Raw genomic sequence first — 1723 nt, 5'->3', positions numbered from 1 at the left:
AAACCACTGAATTGTACACTGTAAAGGGTGACTTGTGTGCATGTGAATTTCATCTCAATGAAGCTGTTTTGCGGGAGCCAGGTGAAGCACTGTGGAGGCCACACCTCAAGAAGGCAGCACCGGCTGGGCGCAGTGGCTCACGCCTGTAATCCCAGCACTTTGGGAGGCCGAGGTGGGTGGATTACGAGGTCAGGAGATCGAGACCATCCTGGCTAACACAGTGAAACCCCGTCTCTACTAAAAACACAAAAAAATTAGCCGAGCGTGGCAGCGGGCGCCTGTAATCCCAGCTACTCAGGAGGCTGAGGCAGGAGAATGGCGTGAACCCAGGAGGCGGAGCTTGCAGTGAGCCGAGATCACACCACTGCACTCCAGCCTGGGTGACAGAGCGAGACTGTGTCTCAAAAAAAAAAAAAAAAAAAAAAGGCAGCATCAGAAAACCGGAAACTGCGCTGACTGCGCTGGGTCCTCAGTGTGGCAGGCACTCCCAGGGTACAGACAGGGTGAAGGCAGCCTTCTCTGTGGTCACATGTGTGTAACGGCACCGTCTCTCTCAGGGCCTTCTCCCTCCCTGCGTGGTTTGGGGGCTGTTCCTGATAGCACAGATGCCCTGGTCACAAATACCTGCCTGCATTGCTGACCACAGGCCTGGCCTGGAGAAACCCACACCCTCTTCAGGGAAGTGACCAAGGGGCTTGGCAGTGCCTGAAGCCAGTGGGCTGGGGACTCACAGCCGGGACACTCAGCGCGGGTAGGGTGGGCATGGGGCCCCAGCATGGCACAGGGCCAGACCCATCCCCTCTTTGTCACTGGCCACATACTGCGGGGGGAGGGGCTGGAGGAACCGGGGCACCTGCGTTTGGCCTGCAGGGAATCTGGGTCCCGCTGGCTGTGGGTGACCGCAGAGGGCCACGCGGGCAGGGTGCATCCGTGGGCCCCCCAGGCCAACCTCGTCAGGGTGCGAGGGGGAAGGGCCAGGAAGCCTTAGCCTGGACCAGGTATGGTGGGAACAGTCCACACGGGAGGGGCCAGAACCGTCTAGAAGGCCCTGGCGTACAGGTCTGCTGCAGCAGAGCCAGGAGAGCACGGGGGTGCCCACATCCAGGGCAGAGGCACCACGTGGTGCTGCAGCGGTCGGGGTCAGGCCTGATTGGTGGCACTGAGGACCCTGCAGGCTTGGCCTGACCTCCGGGAGCTGGGCGTCCTCCACATGGTCACAGCAAAGGCAGGGACCAGAGGGGGCCAGAGGTGTGGGGGGGCTGCACCCACCCTCTCCTTGCTGCTCCCCTCCCCCTTACCACCCCTTCCAGCGATGTCCACGCAGATGGGAGGGTTGTGAGAGGCGTCCACACCTGGCCTGCAGTGGCTGCCCAGCTTCCTGCTAGGGAGATGGGGCCTGTGCTGATGGGGAACAGCTGTCGTGGGGGCAGCCAGAGGAAACCACGTTCCCGTGGGGTGAGCTCATGGTTTACGCGTTCCCCGCCAGATCCATAACATCCTGGAGGCAGAAGCTCAGAGGCTGAGCCTGCCCCCGCCCCCACTGAGCCTCCCCTGCTCTGACACCACGGCTGCTCAACCATCCTCGCTCAGCCTGCACCTCCTGTCCTGAAGCCCCCTCCTCCCTCCACTTGCTCCCCGTGTCATTTACTCCCCGGCCCCGACCCACCCTGCTCACCCCTGAAGCTTCTCTGGGTCCTGGACTCCGTTCTGCAGGCTGGACGCC

General features: G+C 62.2%; 1 protein-coding gene across 1 annotated transcript; it reads left to right on the top strand.

The window, feature by feature from the left end:
- Nucleotides 1–762: 762 nt before the first annotated feature.
- Nucleotides 763–1385, top strand: LOC100940082 (collagen alpha-1(II) chain). Its single transcript, XM_009239722.3, is given in 2 exon segments — nt 763–1251; nt 1254–1385. Coding segments are annotated over 2 exon segments (621 nt in total).
- Nucleotides 1386–1723: the final 338 nt, after the last annotated feature.

The sequence above is a fragment of the Pongo abelii genome, chromosome 3, assembly GCF_028885655.2.
Source record: "Pongo abelii isolate AG06213 chromosome 3, NHGRI_mPonAbe1-v2.0_pri, whole genome shotgun sequence".
Classification (NCBI taxonomy): Eukaryota; Metazoa; Chordata; class Mammalia; order Primates; family Hominidae; genus Pongo; species Pongo abelii.
This window is presented reverse-complemented; position numbering and strand designations above follow the sequence as displayed.